General features: G+C 51.9%; 1 protein-coding gene across 3 annotated transcripts in view; it reads left to right on the plus strand.

Moving 5' to 3' along the window:
- The window catches only part of LOC115096026, a 124,349-nt gene that overhangs the window by 47,112 nt on the left and 56,271 nt on the right, over positions 1-20,966 (plus strand). For all 3 annotated transcript variants that reach the window (XM_029610494.1, XM_029610495.1, XM_029610496.1), the window contains exons 5-6: positions 7,291-7,371; positions 12,056-12,148. In XM_029610494.1, the coding sequence (XP_029466354.1) occupies positions 7,291-7,371; positions 12,056-12,148 (174 nt within the window). The remainder of the gene's footprint in view (positions 1-7,290; positions 7,372-12,055; positions 12,149-20,966) is intronic.

The following is a 20,966-nucleotide window of genomic DNA, read 5'->3' on the forward strand; positions in this document are numbered from 1 at the left end:
GCTCTGCTCTTGCATGTGTGTGTGTGTGACTGCCGCTCTGCTCTGCTCGTGTGTGTGTGTCTGCTTGTGTGTGTGTGTGTGTGACGTACAGACCTTGGAGACTTAATTACAGGAATGCACCATAGGATATCGCATTAAAGCAGCCCATGGCAGCGAGGTAATTATCACTCGTGACTGCCGTCCTCCTGCCGCTGTCACTGTGCCTGCTGGCGCTGGGCTTGTCACTGTGGGAACAGGGTCGAGTGCGGCCGCGTGTCACGGCCTCTGCCCCTTCTTTCTGGCAGCGTTCGCTGGAAGAAGGAACGGGCTCGGGGAAAGGCGCAGCGGCTCGGGGAGTGCCGGCACCGGTCCAAGGCTTCAGCCGGACAGCTGAGCTGAGATGCTCTCTCTGTGGCTGGGGGAACAGGCGAGCACGGCTCTGGAGACCCCTAGGGGGACCGGGAATAGCTTTTCCGTTGATGGGGGCAGAGGAGCGCGAGCGGATTTTGGATGCCGGGCCCCTTGGCTGGCCGCTGCCTCCTCGCCAGGCCTCTCGGACGTGCCCCTCAGCAGCTCGCTGACGTGCCAGGCTGGGGCTTGAGGCAGCACCAGGAGAGGACCGCAGAGGTCCGAAACTCACCGGGCTCCCTATTTCAGAGAAAAGCAACTTCTAAATAAGAATTCCTTTCCCTTGCTGGTACGGTGATCGACCGGCTCCGGGTTTATTGATTTGCAGGGAGATGCGGTCCCGGTCGTGCCCCCACCGCGTGCAGACGTAACTTCTGATCTCCCAGGAGTGGGTCGGACTGCCCCGAGGATCTGGCGTCTGCATCCTCAGGGGTCCTGTCTAAACGTGACCCGTTCAAGCCCTCTCCGTGGGTGAGGAAACCTCATGTCCCCTGCAGAAACCGGAGCTTTGATACCTGCTCGCCCTCAGTGCGGGCAGAGTTTCCTGCGGGATTGCCCCAGGAGGCTCGTTTTGCCTGCATGGGGGAGAGAGGGCATTGCCGGGGGGGTAAGGACGACGCGCAAACTTTTGTAAAAATCTGAACTGCAGAGGCCTCAGCTGCAAATGTCTGCTGATCTTATAGGAGGGGGGGGGGGCTTCCTTTTTTTTTTTGCGTTACTTATTGGTGCAAACCCTTGCGGAGTCTGCGGCTAGCCGGGTCCCCGCGGGGTGCGGCCCGTGACCTCTGAAGGGCCACGGCGAGAGCCACCCACACCCGTCGGGAGAGCAGCAGGGAAAGGCCCCCCCGTTCTCGCCCGACGGCGCAGGAGAGCTTCCAAGATCCGGAACACAGGCTCAGATCCTTCCTAACCCCCCCGTGCCTGGCACATTTTTATTATTCATTCAGTTACTTGGCGTTTTAACCGGGCGCCGGCTGCTTACAGTGATGCGCATACAGGTCCCTTGGGTGCAGATCCATAATTCACAGCCACTGCCCTCGTGTGAGCCTCGGCTCTGCAAGCTGAGTGCAGAGATGTACGTGTGTGTGTATATGTAAATATATATATATAGTATAGGTGTGGGGCTGTGCTCGTGCCTCCATCAGCAAATCACATTTCTGCTGTGAAAATGCCAAGTGCAGAGTCCCTCCGAAGGGCTGGAGTCCGAGGTAAATAGGGAAAGTAACGGGAGGCGGTGAAATGAATCTGGGGAGGGCCTTGTGATCAGGATCCTGGGCTGGGAAAAGGCAGCCGCTGATCACCGTCACCCCCTTTAGCCGGCAGCTCTAATCCGAGCCCCTCTGACCAGGGAGGTGGGGGATCCAAGCCCCCCCAGCAGGGAGGGGGCCTTATCAACTCCCACTCCCCGGCAGGACCAGCCCGCCCGGCCCCCTTCCTCCTCTGCTCCTTGTTTTCCCAGGGCTTGTGAAGGGCTCCTCTGCTGGGAAAGGGACAGTCCAGTATCACTCGGGGGCAATTTGCAGTAATTACTGGAGGGCCTGGCGTTCCCCCTCCCAGCAGGCTCGGGCACTTGTGAAATGCTAATTTGTGGCTGAGCTGGGGGAAGGACTTTGCAGGAAATAGAATGAGATTTTCTCCCTGCTCCTTCCCAAAGGCAATGAAAAATGGTTTATCTCTGATATTTAAGAGACAGAGACAGGATGGAGGCGGTGCAGAGAAGGGCGACCAGGAAGGTGGAGGATCTTCATCGGATGACGTACGAGGAGAGATTGAAGAATCTAAATATGTACACCCTGGAGGAGAGGAGGAGCAGAGGTGATATGATACAGAATTTCAGATACTTGAAAGGTGTTAATGATCCAAAGACAACGACAAACCTTTTCCGTAGGAAAAATATCAGCAGAACCAGGGGTCACGAGCTGAGGCTCCAGGGAGGAAGATTCAGAACCAATGTCAGGAAGTATTTCTTCATGGAGAGGGTGGTGGATGCCTGGAATGCCCTTCCGGAGGATGTGGTGAAGACCAGAACTGTGAAGGACTTCAAAAGGGCGTGGGATAAACACTGTGGATCCATCAAGTCTAGAGGGTATGAATAAAGTGGAGGCAGCAAAACACTGCACGGAGCGGCAGTAGCCACAGAGGCATTCACGCAGCGGGATGCCAGTGGCCAGTGGTCGGTGTTCCACCTTCACGGAGCGGAAGGATGGAGGGCTGCCATCTCAAAAAAAAAAAGCAGAGGGGTGGGTAAGAGTAGGTAAAATTACCGGTGAGGACATAGGCTATAGGTATTGCCAATTATTAGGCTTGTTCAATATTTGTTGATTGTTAATGTGGCTCGCGAGAATGAGGGCTACTACCTGGAGATAATGCCCTTGTTCGATGTACATGCACACGGTTGGTGAGACTCCATCATTGCTCTAGGCTTCAACAGCAAGAGGAAATGTGGAAGAAAAAAAAAAAGGATTTGCATTCACAAAAAAGCGAGGTGTAGCTTGCTTGTTACAGCAGTTACTTCCCCAAAACCAAATAAGCCAATACTTTACTTTCAATACATATCCAGCATAGCTCTCTGCTTCAACGGCAGGGGAGAAAGTCTAACACTTCACTTTCAACGCTTAGCTCTCTGCTTCAATGGCAGGGGGAATGTGGAAAAGAGGATCTGTATATGGACAACAACCAACAAAGTCTGAATTACATAGTCTGAGTGGACAAAGGCATGGGTGTAGCTTGCTTATTGCTGCGGTTACTACCCCTAATTAAGGTAGATATTCACTTGGATGCGGTTCCGGCGCTGCTCTCTACATTGGTGGTGGGGTGGAGGGGAAATGGAACTAAGGGGTACTAAAAGCCAGGCGTAACAAGTATGAGAAAGAAAAAAAAGAGTGCATGGCTTGCTGGGCAGACTGGATGGGCCGTTTGGTCTTCTTCTGCCGTCATTTCTATGTTTCTAAGGGAAGGGGGAGGCGGGGGACGTCAGGAGTTTAGTGATGCACCCGGGCAAGGTCTGCACCCAGTGGTGAAACTGCGCAGAAAGCCCGGAGAGGGGGACCGGACAAGGAGACGGCCCACGAGGGGAGTCTGTTTTATGTGACCGCAACGTGAGGATTATTTTAGGGAGTGAGGAGCAGTAATGCAGTAACGGGCAGGACACGATGGCAGAGAAAGAGCCCGCCTGCCCTGTCCGCCCTGCAGGGATATCTCCCGGCTGCCGGAGGTAGCGTGTGACCGCCTGCAGAGCGTCGCCCCTGATCCTAGGCAGCTTTTGTCCTCACCTGCCCCGAACTGGAGGGTTCGGGATCCCCTAATTACTGCCCCCCCCTCCCCCTCTTCCCGTGTCTTATCTATTTATTTATTTATTTATAATTGGAAAATAAACACCAACAGAATCGTTTCTGAAGGAAAAGCTAAATTACGGAGAAGACGCGACGGTAGTAAGGGATGCATCAGTCCGCCTGCAACCTTTTAATTAGACCACGATAGGAAATGGTAAGGAGAAGGAAAAATCCGTAGAGGAAGAGAACTCCGAGAACGATGGCTAAACTGAACCCGTATTCTGCCCTCAAGGCGTGAGAAAGACGTTTCCTGCCTCCGTTCTCTCCCCTCGCTTCTTCCCCCGTCTCCCCACAAACCCCGTGACTAGCCCTGGAGCCACCGACGCTAGCCCGGCTGCGCTGACCCAGCCCGGGACTTCCTTCGCCTCGCCGCAGACGCGTCCCATCCAGGCCGCCCACGTTGTCTCCCTGCCCTGCCTCGCTAAGGATCTCCCGCCCGCTCCGTCTCCCCCCCCCTGCTGGGGGCTTCCTCGGCCCTTGCCCCTCGTTCCCTGCGCTGGTGAGAGGTCTCTGGGGGGGGGGGGAGGAGCTGGGGGGGTCTGGGCAGTGGGAAAGGAGCGGCAGACCCGCCGCAGGCCACGTTTTATTCGCTGAACTGACTTGGCCCACGTTTGGCGAGCTTTGGAGAGTTTCGCTTCCTTCGGGGGGGGGGGTCGACCTTTTCCTTCTGCTTATCTAAGCCGAAGAACCCGGCAACCCCAGTGCGGTAGGAGAGGAATGGGAGCAGACCAGGGGGGCCGTGCGGCCTGTATCACCCCTTCCGGCCTCTCTTCCCTCCCAAGCAATCCGGCTGCCTGCCTTTCTGTGCCTCTGCCCTTCTGGTCTGTCCCGGCTTAAGTCGAACCTTCCAGTAAAACCCCTGTCTTCCTGTTAGCTGGGTGGGTATTGCGCTGTTATCGGGCCCTGCCGTCGGCCGGTGCATCGTCGCGATATGCTCGCTTAGGCCGATGCAATATAGCGTGCTCGTTACGGACGCGCATCCAAAACCCCCTTCTGCAGCGAGGGGACTAGCGCGCCCGGAACGCGCGTCCTGACCGGCACGCGGCCGACAGCGCTCACCACGTGTAAATTCACGTTGAGAAGGCTACCGGCTGTTACCCCCTCCCCCGATGCAGAAAAATAAAAACGCGCGCCCAACGTGCACGCACGGCGTTTCTCTTCCGCTTTTCGGTTCCTCTGCGTCGCTGTTAAGTCAGAGAAACAGAACAAAAGGAGTAAGGGAAAAAAAATAAAAAAAAGTCACCAGCGGCACCCAGCGCTATCAGCTGGGTGCCGGTCAGGACGCGCGTTTCGGGCGCCCCATGGCGAGGAGGCGCGAGGGGCGCACAGTTTCCCCCCTGGCGCCTCCTTATTACAGCGGGCGCCCCGTTTTCCCCGCGCCGGTCCCGCGTGGGCCTGGCTGTGCACGACGTGGGCGCCGCAGTCTGACGGCTCTCACGGTCCCCGACCATCGTGTCCCGTGCGTTGGCTCTTTAGCACCGTCCTGTGGCTCCGGACAAGATATAATTCTCTTGGCCGCGGCCGGTGGTGGCAGCCGAATGGAAATCCTTAACGGCAGCAAATCCCAGCAGATCTGCGGGACGGAGAATTTGTCCGCTGTCCGACGAGACGCCCTTTCTAAGTTTTACAGGGCGCGCAAGACTGAGGTCGCTGTTGTGGCCTCATTGCACCTTAACTGACGGGGACGATACAGTACAGTGCGCTCCGACGGACGCGCGATTTCCACGCGCTAGCGTTAACCCTTATTCAGTAAGGGGCGGAAACGCGCGTCCAACCCCACAAACCTAATAGCGCCCGCAACATGCAAATGCATGATGATGGCCCTATTAGTTATTCCCGCGCGATACAGAAAGTAAAATGTGCAGCCAAGCCGCACTTTTTACTTTCAGAAATTAGCGCCGACCCAAAGGTCGGCGCTAATTTCTCCCGGCACCGGGAAAGTGCACAGAAAAGCAGTAAAAACTGCTTTTCTGTGCACCTCCGACTTAATATCATGGCGATATTAAGTCGGAGGTCCCGAAGGGTGTAAAAAGTTTCAAAAAGTAAAAAAAAAAAATTTGAATTCGGCCCACGGCTGTCGGGTCGAAAACCGGACGCTCAATTTTGCCGGCGTCCGGTTTCCGAACCCATGGCCGTCAGCGGGCTCGAGAACCAACGCCGGCAAAATTGAGCGTCGGCTGTCAAACCCTCCGACAGCCGCCGCTCCGGTCCAAAAGGAGGCGCTAGGGACGCGCTAGTGTCCCTAGCGCCTCCTTTTGCCTGTTTTTACCGCCGGCCTCATTCGAATAGAGAATCGCGTGCGCAGGAGAGTGGTCTGTGCACGCGCCGCGCTCTCCCGCGGACTTTACTGTATCGGCCCGTTAGAGCGAGGGGTGGGGGAGGGGGAGTTTGGGACAAGGAGAAGGGGAGGCGGTAGGGATTGGGATTCAGGACGGGGGATATGGGAGTGGGGGGAAGGTATCACCATGCGAAGCCCCCTCTCAGGTACGCAGTGCATTTATCAGCGGATATCTCAGGTCTGTAAGTTTTCCATGCATAATATGTGCTTATGTATTACTTCTATCACTTGGCAATGTCATGCGCTGGAAGCTCTGTGTACGGTTATTCCACCAATAAAATTGTCAATTCAAAAAAAAAAAAGCTTGCGGCCTAGACAGAGCACTGAGTGTGGGTGCAGGGGGCCTGAAGCTGAGGTCTGCAGGAAACGCCACCCCCCGTCTGGTGCTCAGAAACAATTTATTTGCATTCACATTCTGCCTTTCAGAGCAGATTACATTCAGGGGGCTGTAGGATTTCCCCCAGGGAAATGGAGTGCCTCGCCCCAGCTCACAGGGAGCAGCAGTGGGATTTGAACCCGCAGCTCTCACCAGCAGGCCAGCGCTGGCTCTTAAACCTGTGGCGGCTCCTTTCCAAGCACACGGGTAGTCACGCGTGCCGCCCCTTCCTGGCTGCAGCACGAGCCCCAGAGCGCGCTGACTGCCGGGCAGCACCCAGAGCGTGGATGGCCAGGCCCGGCGGCGTGCGGCCCACGATGCACACAGCTCCCCTCCAGGTTCTTCCTCCGAGCCCTTCTATCCCCAGGCCCAGTGAGACGGGGAGAGCGTGCACTCAGCCCTGCGGGTGGCTCACTATGAGCATTGGGAGCGGCGGCAGCAGCAGAGGAGCTCTGGCAGACACATGGGGCAACCAAAGTCACTGAGCTGGCTGCCTGCGCGACCTCCACGTCTTCCTCTCTCCTGCACCTGTGTATAGAGGGAGCTGGTGCACTGTGACGGCTTCATCTGTGCCTCTGCCCCCTCTCGCCCTCTGTTTTAAAATTTGCACGAGAGACTGGAGGAGCCTTCGGTGCTTCCCTAGCCCTTCGTTTGGCCTCTCCATGACCTCATGGAGGCTTTTCTTCCTGTGTGTGGGTCTTGGGCCGTAGGATGACCATTCACCACCCCTCAGCCCTTCTGCTGAGCTCCCCAGCGCCCTGTCCTGCTAGCAGGGATCATTTCCACCTGCCGAGACCTGTGCTCTCAGTGAAAATTAAGAGAGAGCAGTAATACTCCTTAATCTTTGTTTTATTTAGGGTCACGATTTCTCCAGACTTGAGGGCTGTTTCCAGACGCATTTGGTATCCCGACGAGAGGCGCTGAGAATCATTTCTCTGGTGAGCCCCCCCCGACTCAAATCATCTCCGTCCGATTTGCCTTCCCTTCCTAGAGCGAAATAAGCACCTTGCAGTTAACCTTTGCCCCCCCCCCAGTACAGACACGTGGCAGATATGCGAGCGTGGCCGAGACGTGGCAGACGGGTTTCTGCAACCTCAGGCGCGGGGATTTAGGGTTCGGTCGCCCTGAGGTTCGGCTTCCTGACCCTCAGCCAGTCTTCCGCTATTTTTTCACCACGCCCCCTTGAATTTTCTCTACCCCCATCCCGCGAGGGATTTTGGTATCGTCCTGCAGGCAGACGCTTCTCTCCCCCCCCCAGGTCCCCGTGCAGCGCCACTAACAAGGATGGAGAAAAAGCGCGCCCATGCGCCCATCCCTGCCTGCGTCACCTTCACCAGGACGCGCCCCGCCGGCCACCCGCTCCCCGGCCTCCTCCCCAGCTCCTCGTGTGCGAGACGGCTTCTCACCCTGGAGAGTCAAGAGAAGGGTGAAGAGGAATGAAAGCGGGAGCGGTTTAACATAAGAACATGCCGTACTGGGTCAGACCAAGGGTCCATCAAGCCCAGCATCCTGTTTCCAACAGTGGCCAATCCAGGCCATAAGAACCTGGCAAGTACCCAAAAACTAAGTCACTCGGCCCTTGGTTTCAGGGGGCAGCTGAGAGGGAGGAAGTGGATGCCAGCTGGCTCCACTTCTGTAGGGCAGGCCGATCCGGTCCTGCTTTTATCCCAATGCAAGCAGGGAGTCCTAGGCCGGCTTTCCTTACAGACGTCTGAACTCCAAGTCCATACAGGCAGCGGGGTAAAGGAAAAAAAACCCAAATAGAGCTAGCTCGCAAGCCTCGTCAGAGCCCAGGTGAATCAGGTTTACAAGGAACCCGAAATAATCAGAGGAGAGAGGCTGTGAGTGCAGAAGACGCCTGATTGTAGGAAAGTAAGACCTGAGCGCTGGCGAGGAGATCTTGCACCACTTCCACGCGGCTAATTACTGCAGGCGAGAAACTCAAATCACCAGGCGGAGGAGGAAGGATCCGCAGGAAAAAAAAAAAAAAGGCAGAAAAGGAGACGTTAGCAGGTAATGTGCAGAGAGCATCTCATCTGCATAATATTAACGAAGCCAAACAAAGCCCGCTGCGTCCTCAGCCCTGAGATTCTCTGGGAAATGCCGTGGGAGGAGGAGGAACAATTCCCGTTAAAGGGGGCTGCGAGATTGCCAAGGCTAATTAAAGGTTAATCCACTCGTCAGTTCATAAGCTGAAGCAGACGAGTGCCATAAACAAAAGTTGTCACTTAACCTTTAATTCATTAGCAGCGATACATATTTCCTACTAAAACTGGGTAAATATGTGTTTGTTTCCAAGCTAGAACACAGAAACCACTCCACTGACAGCTCCATCCCTGGGGAAATCAGTTACAAAGGTGCCACAGCACCATCCACGGACCCCTGCACACTGCCATCCACAGAGCCTCATCCACTGACAGCTCCATCCCTGGGAAATCAGTTACAAAGGTGCCACAGCGTCATCCACGGATGCCTGCACACTGCCATCCACAGAGCCTCATCCACTGACAGCTCCATCCCTGGGAAATCAGTTACAAAGGGGCCACAGCACCATCCACGAACCCCTGCACACTGCCATCCACAGAGCCTCATCGACTGACAGCTCCATCCCTGGGGAAATCAGTTACAAAGGTGCCACAGCACCATCCACGGACCCCTGCACACTGCCATCCACAGAGCCTCATCCACTGACAGCTCCATCCCTGGGAAATCAGTTACAAAGGTGCCACAGCGTCATCCACGGATGCCTGCACACTGCCATCCAAAGAGCCTCATCCACTGACAGCTCCATCCCTGGGAAATCAGTTACAAAGGGGCCACAGCACCATCCACGGACCCCTGCACACTGCCATCCACAGAGCCTCATCCACTGACAGCTCCATCCCTGGGAAATCAGTTACAAAGGTGCCACAGCGCCATCCACGGACCCCTGCACACTGCCATCCACAGAGCCTCATCCACTGACAGCTCCATCCCTGGGAAATCAGTTACAAAGGTGCCACAGCACCATCCACGGACCCCTGCACACTGCCATCCACAGAGCCTCATCCACTGACAGCTCCATCCCTGGGAAATCAGTTACAAAGGGGCCACAGCACCATCCACGGACCCCTGCACACTGCCATCCACAGAGCCTCATCCACTGACAGCTCCATCCCTGGGAAATCAGTTACAAAGGTGCCACAGCACCATCCACGGACCCCTGCACACTGCCATCCACAGAGCCTCATCCACTGACAGCTCCATCCCTGGGGAAATCAGTTACAAAGGTGCCACAGCACCATCCACGGACCCTGCACACTGCCATCCACAGAGCCTCATCCACTGACAGCTCCATCCCTGGGAAATCAGTTACAAAGGTGCCACAGCGTCATCCACGGATGCCTGCACACTGCCATCCACAGAGCCTCATCCACTGACAGCTCCATCCCTGGGAAATCAGTTACAAAGGGGCCACAGCACCATCCACGGACCCCTGCACACTGCCATCCACAGAGCCTCATCCACTGACAGCTCCATCCCTGGGAAATCAGTTACAAAGGTGCCACAGCGCCATCCACGGACCCCTGCACACTGCCATCCACAGAGCCTCATCCACTGACAGCTCCATCCCTGGGAAATCAGTTACAAAGGTGCCACAGCACCATCCACGGACCCCTGCACACTGCCATCCACAGAGCCTCATCCACTGACAGCTCCATCCCTGGGAAATCAGTTACAAAGGGGCCACAGCACCATCCACGGACCCCTGCACACTGCCATCCACAGAGCCTCATCCACTGACAGCTCCATCCCTGGGAAATCAGTTACAAAGGGGCCACAGCGCCATCCACGGACCCCTGCACACTGCCATCCACAGAGCCTCATCCACTGTCATCTCCATCCCTGGGAAATCAGTTACAAAGGGGCCACAGCACCATCCACGGACCCCTGCACACTGCCATCCACAGAGCCTCATCCACTGACAGCTCCATCCCTGGGAAATCAGTTACAAAGGTGCCACAGCACCATCCACGGACCCCTGCACACTGCCATCCACAGAGCCTCATCCACTGACAGCTCCATCCCTGGGGAAATCAGTTACAAAGGTGCCACAGCACCATCCACGGACCCCAGCACACTGCCATCCACAGAGCCTCATCCACTGACAGCTCCATCCCTGGAAAATCAGTTACAAAGGTGCCACAGCACCATCCACGGACCCCTGCACACTGCCATCCACAGAGCCTCATCCACTGACAGCTCCATCCCTGGGGAAATCAGTTACAAAGGGGCCACAGCGCCATCCACGGACCCCTGCACACTGCCATCCACAGAGCCTCATCCACTGTCAGCTCCATCCCTGGGAAATCAGTTACAAAGGTGCCACAGCACCATCCACAGACCCCTGCACACTGCCATCCACAGAGCCTCATCCACTGACAGCTCCATCCCTGGGAAATCAGTTACAAAGGGGCCACAGCACCATCCACGGACCCCTGCACACTGCCATCCACAGAGCCTCATCCACTGACAGCTCCATCCCTGGGGAAATCAGTTACAAAGGGGCCACAGCACCATCCACGGACCCCTGCACACTGCCATCCACAGAGCCTCATCCACTGACAGCTCCATCCCTGGGAAATCAGTTACAAAGGTGCCACAGCACCATCCTGGGAGACCCCTGCACACTGCCATCCACAGAGCCTCATCCACTGACAGCTCCATCCCTGGGGAAATCAGTTACAAAGGGGCCACAGCACCATCCTGGGAGACCCCTCCACGGGTAGCACGATCCCCATGAGCATACTTCCCTGTGTCTGCTGATGACACACAACACTATTCTAATTTCTAGCGGGAGAGTGGTAGAGGCAGTCATCAGTCATTTCTAATCTCAGCGTATCTCCTTTTTTACATTGATTGAGGGGGGCATCGATGTCTCCGTGCTCCTTCCATCTCATTTGGATCCTGGGAATGTTTTTTATCCTATTTTGTATCCCCTCCAATCTCACTTTGCCCATTTATCACAGCCACAGTCCTGAGCTGGGGGCCACGCAGCAGGTCGGCTTCTGGAACTTGCTAGTCATGGGCGTTAAATCTGGCCCTCACGTGTCAGCTCCTCAGCCCGCACGGGTTGCGTAGCACCATCCACGGACCCCTGCACACGGCATTCGGGGGTCGTTGGGATGTCCTGCTCAGGGGAGGAAAAACATTGCATGTACATTTGATTTGCACACATAACCCCTCCCCCCCAGAACGCACAAACTCATTTCATGTGTAGACTTTGCATTTGCCAGTTTTCAGAGAAGCAGCCTTGGTAGTGCCTGAAAGGAGAGGACTGTTCTCAGCTTGTCATGTATGATATTTACGGAGGTCTGCACGTGAGCCCCGGGAGCACCGCGTGTGCCTCTGCTGGCGGAGGTGTGCACTTTTTACATTGATTGAGTCGCTTTCCCGCTTTCACTTCCCAGGTCTCTTGCTGAGCCCGGCTTCCCTGTTTCCAAGCGTTCCGGCTGCAGTCCCGCCGGGATGAGAGGCCTCCCGCAGCATCAGATTCTTCCTATTGCCTTGAACGCGCACGAGCGAAACCTGCTCCTTCGCCCCTGTCCCTAATACGCAGCCTCTTTTGTGTGTTTGTGGCAGGACCGCTGCTTGTCTTTTACCCAGCGGCTGCTGGCAACGTTGCTGTGGGAGGAGGAGCACGAGTTCGAGGCAAAGCCTGGCTTCTCTATACAGGTACGTCTACCCATCGACTTGTCCTGAAAACGGGGGTGGGGAAGGGGCCTTCAGCAGCCTCCCAAACACCACAGTGCCCAAGGATCCACCCAAACACCATTAACCATAACACCCATCTCCCTGGAGGGAGATGGGTGTTATGGTTAATGGTGTTTGGGTGGATCCTTGGGCACTGTGGCAGCCGAACACGCCCACGTCTGCTGCCTGAGGCGAGGGATGAAATGGCACCGCCCACCCCCATGGTCCAATGCAGGTGAAATCACAGAGGGCCAGGGCAGGGGGAAGGCAATGGAGGGTTAAGCCCAAGGTCACAAGGAGTGGCAGTAGGATTTGAACCCTGGCCTCCCTTGTTTGCAGGTCACTGCTCTGACCACTCGGTTATTGGGCCTGAGGTTTTCTTGTTCTCGGTCTTTGGCATCCGGAGCAATGTTTAATGGGGGCGGGGCAGCCTTTGGCTGCCTCACCTCCTGGGTCTAGAACCAGGACTCCTCCATTCCCTGTTGCCTGCCTGCCCCCCTTCCCCAGGATCTGCCCCCCGGGGGTGAGAGAGGTCGGTGAATGGTGGGGGTCTGTGTGTGAGACACACCCTCTCTTAGGGCTGATGCAGGGGTATTAGATGCCACAGACCAGTGATGGCAAACTCCAGGCCTCGAGTGCCACAAACAGGCCAGGTTTTCAGGAGATCCACAATGAATAATGCATGAGACAGATTTGCATACTATGGAGCTAGTGCATGCAAATCTCTCTCCTGCATTATTCATGGTGGATCTCCTGAAAACCTGGCCTGTTTGTGGCACTCGAGGCCTGGAGTTTGCCATCACTGGTCTAGACAAACATTACAGCCTCTCATTCCTCCTTCCCCACATAATTAAAACTTTTATGCATTATTTTCCATTTTAAAATGCATTAACTTCCCATAACAACATATACATTATATAGGCCTACACTGCACAAAACACACTGTCACTAATAATGGTTTAATAGACTTAATAAACGACCTTTCTCATAGTAATCAAGGCGGTTTACTGGATCCCATATACATTATATAGGCCTACACTGCACAAAACACACTTTCACTAATAACAGTTTAATAGACTTAATAAATGACCTTTCTCATAGTAATCAAGGCGGTTTACTGGATCCCATATATATTATATAGGCATATACTGCACAAAACACACTTTCACTAATAATGGTTTAATAGACTTAATAAACGACCTTTCTCCTAGTAATCAAGGTATTTACTGGATCCCATATATATTATATAGGCCTACACTGCACAAAACACACTGTCACTAATAATAGTTTAATAGACTTAATAAACGACCTTTCTCCTAGTAATCAAGGTATTTACTGGATCCCATATATATTATATAGGCCTACACTGCACAAAACACACTTTCACTAATAATAGTTTAATAGACTTAATAAACGACCTTTCTCATAGTAATCAAGGCGGTTTACTGGATCCCATATATATTATATAGGCTTACACTGCACAAAACACACTTTCACTAATAATAGTTTAATAGACTTAATAAACGACCTTTCTCACAGTAATCAAGGCGGTTTACTGGATCCCATATATATTATATAGGCCTACACTGCACAAAACACACTTTCCCTAATAATAGTTTAATAGACTTAATAAACGACCTTTCTCATAGTAATCAAGGCGGTTTACTGGATCCCATATATATTATATAGGCCTACGCTGCACAAAACACACTGTCACTAATAATAGTTTAATAGACTTAATAAACGACCTTTCTCATAGTAATCAAGGCAGTTTACTGGATCCCATATATATTATATAGGCCTACGCTGCACAAAACACACTGTCACTAATAATAGTTTAATAGACTTAATAAACGACCTTTCTCATAGTAATCAAGGCGGTTTACTGGATCCCATATATATTATATAGGCCTACACTGCACAACACACATTTTCACTAATAATAGTTTAATAGACTTAATAAACGACCTTTCTCATAGTAATCAAGGCGGTTTACTGGATCCCATATATATTATATAGGCCTACACTGCACAAAACACACTTTCACTAATAATAGTTTAATAGACTTAATAAACGACCTTTCTCATAGTAATCAAGGCGGTTTACTGGATCCCATATATATTATATAGGCCTACACTGCACAAAACACACTGTCACTAATAATAGTTTAATAGACTTAATAAACGACCTTTCTCATAGTAATCAAAGCGGTTTACTGGATCCCATATATATTATATAGGCCTACGCTGCACAAAACACACTTTCACTAATAATAGTTTAATAGACTTAATAAACGACCTTTCTCATAGTAATCAAGGCGGTTTACTGGATCCCATATATATTATATAGGCCTACGCTGCACAAAACACACTGTCACTAATAATAGTTTAATAGACTTAATAAACGACCTTTCTCATAGTAATCAAGGCAGTTTACTGGATCCCATATATATTATATAGGCCTACGCTGCACAAAACACACTTTCACTAATAATAGTTTAATAGACTTAATAAACGACCTTTCTCATAGTAATCAAGGCGGTTTACTGGATCCCATATATATTATATAGGCCTACACTGCACAAAACACACTTTCACTAATAATATTTTATTTTATTTATTTATTTATTGTTTTTGTTATACCGAGTTTCATGACAGGCATCACATCAACCCGGTTTACAATTAACAAAGTGTGAAAGGCATAACGTAGCGTAATAACAATATTCTCAATAAAAACCTTGAACTTTAAATACAGGGAATCAGAAAAGGATGTGAGAAAGTTACAAAAAACAGGGAAAATTAACTTGGAACTGGAAGAGGGGAGATAAAGGAACAGAGCAATATTTACATTGCAGCCAATTAATGTAGAAGAGTAACAAGATGAGTAAATAAGACTATGCGAATAAATGTGGCGGTATATCACAGTGAGATGGAACCTATGTATCTAGAAGGCTAAGTATGACAGAGAATATGAATAAATATAACACAGAATTTAGATCCAGTTTAATAGACTTAATAAACGACCTTTCTCATAGTAATCAAGGCGGTTTACTGGATCCCATATATATTATATAGGCCTACACTGCACAAAACACACTTTCCCTAATAATAGTTTAATAGACTTAATAAACGACCTTTCTCATAGTAATCAAGGCGGTTTACTGGATCCCATATATATTATATAGGCCTACACTGCACAACACACACTTTCACTAATAATAGTTTAATAGACTTAATAAACGACCTTTCTCATAGTAATCAAGGTATTTACTGGATCCCATATATATTATATAGGCCTACACTGCACAAAACACACTTTCACTAATAATAGTTTAATAGACTTAATAAATGACCTTTCTCATGGTAATCAAGGTATTTACTGGACCCATATATATTATATAGGCCTACACTGCACAAAACACACTTTCACTAATAATAGTTTAATAGACTTAATAAACGACCTTTCTCATAGTAATCAAGGCGGTTTACTGGATCCCATATATATTATATAGGTCAAAACATTTTTGTTTTATTTTTTTAAGAGTAGGAGAGAAGACGACGTGGTGCGTGAGCTTTGTGAGCGCACGGGTCTCTTCTTCGGAAGTGACTGCCAGGCTGAAGGAAAGTTGTAGGGGGGAAACTTCCCACCGTGAACGTAGCCAGGATCTGTCACGTGGAGATCGAATCAGCATCAACCGGAGGCAGTGTGGCAGGGGTGGAGGGATCAGAGAGGTTGTGAAGAGGGCGCTGGTGGGGACTGAGAGCAGAGGGTGTTGAGGACATCCCTGTGACGTCACGGAGGAGAAATCCCACCCCCATGTGGAGTAGGAAAGGGGTTAGGGCAGGTCTCCCTGCGTGTGCAGTGCCCTGCGGCACCAGCCTGCCGTGGCTCTTTCAATGGTGCCTTATGGGAATACCTGTGAACTTTTCATTTGGTTGACCCTGAGATTGTGGGGATAGGATTTGAACAGGAGAAGGGGTTGTATACAGACTTTCTCTTCTCATACACACACACACTCTCAAATCACTCACTCTCTCCTCTCATTTTCCCACACCTGCTTATTCCCTCTCTCACACTCACTCTAATACACTCACATGCTCACTCACTCTCACTCTCTCTCACACACTCACAAGCTCATTCTCCCGCTCTCTCATATTCATGCTCACTCGCTCTCACACACTCACAAGCTCATTCTCCCGCTCTCTCATATTCATGCTCACTCGCTCTCACACACTCACAAGCTCATTCTCCCGCTCTCTCATATTCATGCTCACTCGCTCTCACACACTCACAAGCTCATTCTCCCGCTCTCTCATATTCATGCTCTCTCACTCTCACACACGCTCACACACTCACAAGCTCATTCTCCCACTCTCTCATATTCATGCTCATTCACACTCATTTTCTCTTCCTTCTCCCCAGCAGCGGCAGCTTCTCCTGTCAGGCAGGCACGGTTTTGGCTGCACCGGCCAACGCTACTGCAGCACCTTAGGACAGGCCCGGGACGACAGCGCTTACTGCTTCTTCTGCTGCTGCGGCCCTAAACGAACACGGCAACTGCTCCGCTTCCTTCCTGCCCGCATGGGCCCAGCCAACATAACTTCCTTTTCTGGGGCCCATGCAGGCCCCTTCAGCTGCATCCTGGAGTTTTCCACTGTTTTTCCAGAGACTTGGCAATTTGTTTTAGAATTCCAGAGTCTCCAGGTCAAACCTAGAGAGTTCCCAGGTATAATTATAGGCTTGTAGCCACAAAGATGCCACCTGTGTGATGAAGTTTCATAAACAGTGGTTGATGATTTCATACAATATGACATCATGGGACCCTGGGTGATGCAGTGGCATGATGTAACACCAAGATGCTGGTCAGTGCTGTGGAAAGAGGCACAGAGTCACCATGGGGGGTGTCTGACCATCATGGAGACTGAGAATTTATGCAGAGCTGGTGGGGCTGTAAAATAACTTGGGCACGGATCCATCCTGTATCCTACTCTGATACGTTTCAGATTTAAGCCACATTGTTTGAGGTAGTGCCGCCGAACCTATGGCCTGGGAGCCCGACGTGGCCATAGGTTCAGGGTCAGCCTTAGAGATGGCGTAAGAGGACGATAATCCCAGAGGTTTAGTGGCTGCCGGCATCCCCACGCGAGGGCTTCCTTCTAAGACAGTGCCATGTCCAAGAAATGAACCAAAACAATAGCGCTCCACCCAGTGCCAGCCGGCATGAGAGCACACTGGGGTTATTTGTCAGTAGGAGCCTAAGTAGGCAGCTGCCCGCATGCCTAAAGCCTATCTCAGATTATCGGGCACTTGCTGTGCGAGCTGCGCTCTTCTGAAAATCCCATAGTCGGTGGAAGCACATCAAAGCGCTGCTGAATGGGCTGTGCAGTAATTTTGAGCCTGTCCCGAATATCGTGCCCACGACGTTATTGTGCATGTGAAGAGTAAATAACGCGCTCGTGTGAATTGAATACCTTTTTGTAAACATTTACGATTGGTCACAGGATGGCGGTCTATAAACGCCATAACTAAATAAATAGCACGAGCCTGCTAAGCTGGGCACGTTCACTTCCTTGCCACCTACTGCTGTTAAGCCTGTAAAAATAATCCTGACCCTCGGGGCTGGGCTTGTCAGTGCTGAGGGCAGGAGTAGGTGCGGATCTGGATCACACTTTGTGGTGACCGGGTTCAAGGAGGGATTTATTCTTAAACGGCAGGGCCAACAGAAACAGGCCGCAGGCCGTCCTCACCCTCCAGGTTCCAGCTCCGGCTCCGGCCGCGTCTGTGTGGCCGCCCGCGCCCCCGGGGCCGTCCAGCTGCAGCTGGGTCAGGGTGCGGGGCGTGAGAGCAGCCGAGCCTGGGAGGGAGTGAGCGAGGCAATGACTCTCAGCAGCCGTGCAAGGTCACTGAAGCGTCCCCATAAGGGCTGGGGGATAATTATTTAAACAGCCATTGTTCCTCAGCAATTACTGTGCAGCAGCAAATAGAAGTTGGTTGAATTTGTATCCCACAAAGCCTGAGCGCCGACAAGTCCAGTAATTATACCAATATAATGACAATAATTACAGTAACGAGGCCCAAGAGGGCGTCAATATCAGGCACGCTATTCCTGCCATTATAACCGAGCCGCTGCAGCAGGAGGGCAGGACCAGGTCACTCGGGAGTCAGCGTGCAAGAAAACACCTACGTCTAGGGCTGTTTGCAGCCACATTTAGGAACCTAAGTTTTCACCTGAAAATGCCCCTAAATTTGCAACTCGTTTGCCTGGATTTAAGCAGCCAAGTTAGGTGGCCGGCGCTGAAAATCAGGGTTAGACCCCTAACTCCCTCTCCCCCCAGCTCCCCCCCTGCAGCCATCCACTTTTTAAGCTGGTGCACAACCCTTTGCAGAAGGGCCGATTCAGGGTCCTAATTCTTGAAATTTGGCTCCTAAACCCTTGGAATATATTAAAGGGAAGGGAGCGGTAGAGAACTTGCTGCCAGGTGCGGTGGAAGATCTGCTCGATAAAGAGCGAGCGAAAAAATGCTAAAATCCTTATCCTGAGAGAGAGAGAGAGAGCTGTCGTGGCCGCTAGTAAAGTGGATGTAACAGAAGTGGCTCGAGGACTAAACGGAAGGCCCCATCGCCACAGAAAATAGCTGCTGGCAAGGAAAGGGCCACCCAAGGCTCCCTTACAGTGAAGAGGAGGCAGCGGGAATCCTTCAGGTTACCAACGACTTGCTTGATTAATGGAATTATTTTGTGGGCACTATTTCCATTCCGCGTGCACAGTTTGCAAATTCTGTGCACAAAACAGCAAGCGACATGAAACAGCAACAGAAACAAATTTCATTGGCATTTTTTCTTTCGTTTTGTTTTGAAACGAATGCAGGTCCCACCCTTCAGCCGCTGCATGCCACACCCTCTCCGAAGGCTCTTCCCTACCTGGGTGCCTGGTCCTACCCCACCCACGTGTCCCCTTCCTGGGGAAATGGTTTCCTCTGCCCTCCAGCAAGCCCGCTGACCGTGGAAGGCTAACCACGTTATTTTTGAGACGAGTGCAGCTCTGGGCACTCACCTGCTTCTGGGGTGGAAAGTTGTTCACCTCTTGTGTTTTCAAGCACTTCAGCTGCAGGGCCCAGCACCTCTGAGAGGCCCAGTGTGGCTTCTGGTGTCACGATGCCGCCAGGCCTTTCCTCTAGTCTACTCAGCCGATGAGGACAACGACCACCACCTACCGCCTTGCTCTAATGTCGCCGTATTCTGGCTGCCTTCTCACCGATGGTATTGATGGTTAATCCACTGGCTGGTCCCGGGCGGCGCCAGCTTTTCTCGCTGTAGGTTTCCTGGTGCTCCCCTTCCCGGCTGAATCGTTACAGAGAGAAGGTTGTAATTGTCTTTCTCCCCTTGGCTAATGACCAATGCAGAGGTTTAAGAATACAACTTATCATTCTGTTTCACTCTACGGCTCGTAGGTGTAGAGCTAACCATTGGCCAACAGATAGAACCAGGAATAGAAACTGCCAGCGTACTTTCTGTATGTAGAGGTGAATGGAGGACTAAGAAAGGAGATGCCACCATAATATCTGTATACGGATGTGACTATTGACCAACAGGAAGGATCGGAAAGAAATATTATCCCCGTATGGACCATAGACGGAAATGATTGTTGACTACTGGGTAAAGCCTGAATGTGCCAAACCCAGACACGTGAAGATTTTTTTGTATCCGTTTCTGGGGGGCTGATAGGGGTGAAGTGCCATGGGACGCGTGCGTGTCTCCTTGCAGTGACTGGTCCAGCCTAGCTACTGATCATTCAGACAGGCCTGTAAATTCTCCAAGGACCTGCTGGCCTGGGAGGTAGTGGCTTGCACACCGCGCTTCCTGGGTGCTGCTGAAACGTAATACGTATGTGGGAAGAAGGCATCAGCACTTGGAAACTGACTCCTGCTTTTCCCTCAGGCGGCAGGCACACAGCTACCAGTTTAGTAATTGGTATAATTTAGAGTCGGGTAGGGCCTTTCCCGTACACAGTGTCCCGGTGCGGTTTATAGCTCAGTGCTTCTGAAAGATTCCTGTGCTCTTATCTGGGATGGACGGCCGGGCAGCACATTCCTGGTATTCAGCCCGCATGACGGCATCTCGAGGGGGTGATCAATGTCTCCTGCCACACCTCTCCTCTGTTTCATCCGGTGGTTATCTTTCCCTCCGCATATCCGCCGGGAACACCTTCTCCTCGCTTACTGTGCAGTTAATCACATTGGTTCTCCGCATCCATACTCCGCTGCCTGATTTTCACCCTCCAGTTAGTCCTCAGGCACCCGCTGCCTCTTCCTAAAGCTAAGCTCTTACTGGTTCCAGTCCTTGCTGGCTCTTGGCTGGGGAGAAAAAAGGGTTCAGTCTCTGTATACCCTGCCCACTGAGTCTTACTGTTGTAACCCCTGGGCTGAGTTCTAGACCCCAAGGGCGTATGATGCCCACACTTCCTGCACTCCATAAACTCCAAGGCCTTGAGTGTTGTTATAAGAGTCTTCAACATTAACAGTAAAAAGCGTGCTGGACTCAGGGTGCACTTCCAACATAACTTTACAGTTAGTTGATTTTAAATTGAAGTCAATGACAATTTACAAGCCCTCTTTCAATATAGTTATCACAGTGGGTGACCCCTTGAGACTGAGGGGTGATTGACGCAGCCTAGCAGGTGAATCCACTAGGCCCACGTTGTCAGTACCTAAGAACATAAGTTCTTGCCACACTGGGTCAGATCAAGGGTCCATCAAGCCCAGTATCCTGTTTCCAACAGTGGCCAATCCAGGTCACAGGT

The sequence above is a fragment of the Rhinatrema bivittatum genome, chromosome 7 (assembly GCF_901001135.1).
Source record: "Rhinatrema bivittatum chromosome 7, aRhiBiv1.1, whole genome shotgun sequence".
In the NCBI taxonomy this organism is placed as follows: Eukaryota; Metazoa; Chordata; class Amphibia; order Gymnophiona; family Rhinatrematidae; genus Rhinatrema; species Rhinatrema bivittatum.